The sequence below is a fragment of the Nanorana parkeri genome, unplaced genomic scaffold (assembly GCF_000935625.1).
Source record: "Nanorana parkeri isolate BGI_ZX_2015 unplaced genomic scaffold, ASM93562v1 scaffold3287, whole genome shotgun sequence".
Taxonomy (NCBI): Eukaryota; Metazoa; Chordata; class Amphibia; order Anura; family Dicroglossidae; genus Nanorana; species Nanorana parkeri.
In genome coordinates this window covers 59,557-59,825 of record NW_017309555.1, presented here as the reverse complement: position 1 = coordinate 59,825, position 269 = coordinate 59,557, and the positions used below count along the sequence as shown (strand labels likewise).

Below are 269 nucleotides of genomic sequence, written 5' to 3'. Positions count from 1 at the left end.
CTTGACACCAATGTGTTTTTGCTCAGTAAGGAGAAAGATCGGGCAAAGCCGCAGAAGAAGGAGGAGGCGGATCCCAGTGCTATTAAAGAGAGAGAAGTGTGAGTAACAATGAGGGGGCTTCTGCTGGAGTCCCTTCTAAAGGAGGCTGGGTGGGTGTATGGGCCCTTCGGAGAGATTCTGGCTGGGTGGGGGTACGGGCCCTTCGTATAGATTCTGGCTGGGTGCGGGTACGGGCCCTTCGGAGAGATTCTGGGTGGGGGTAAGGGCCC

At 56.5% G+C, this 269-nt stretch overlaps 1 protein-coding gene across 1 annotated transcript in view; it reads left to right on the top strand.

Annotated features, from left to right (window-relative positions):
• Window positions 1-24: 24 nt before the first annotated feature.
• Window positions 25-269, top strand: part of FCF1 (FCF1 rRNA-processing protein) — a gene marked incomplete at its 5' end in the record, with an annotated part of 4,209 nt that continues 3,964 nt past the window's right edge. Inside the window, one exon of the mRNA XM_018574851.1 lies at window positions 25-98. Coding sequence (XP_018430353.1) covers window positions 25-98 — 74 coding nt within the window. The remainder of the gene's footprint in view (window positions 99-269) is intronic.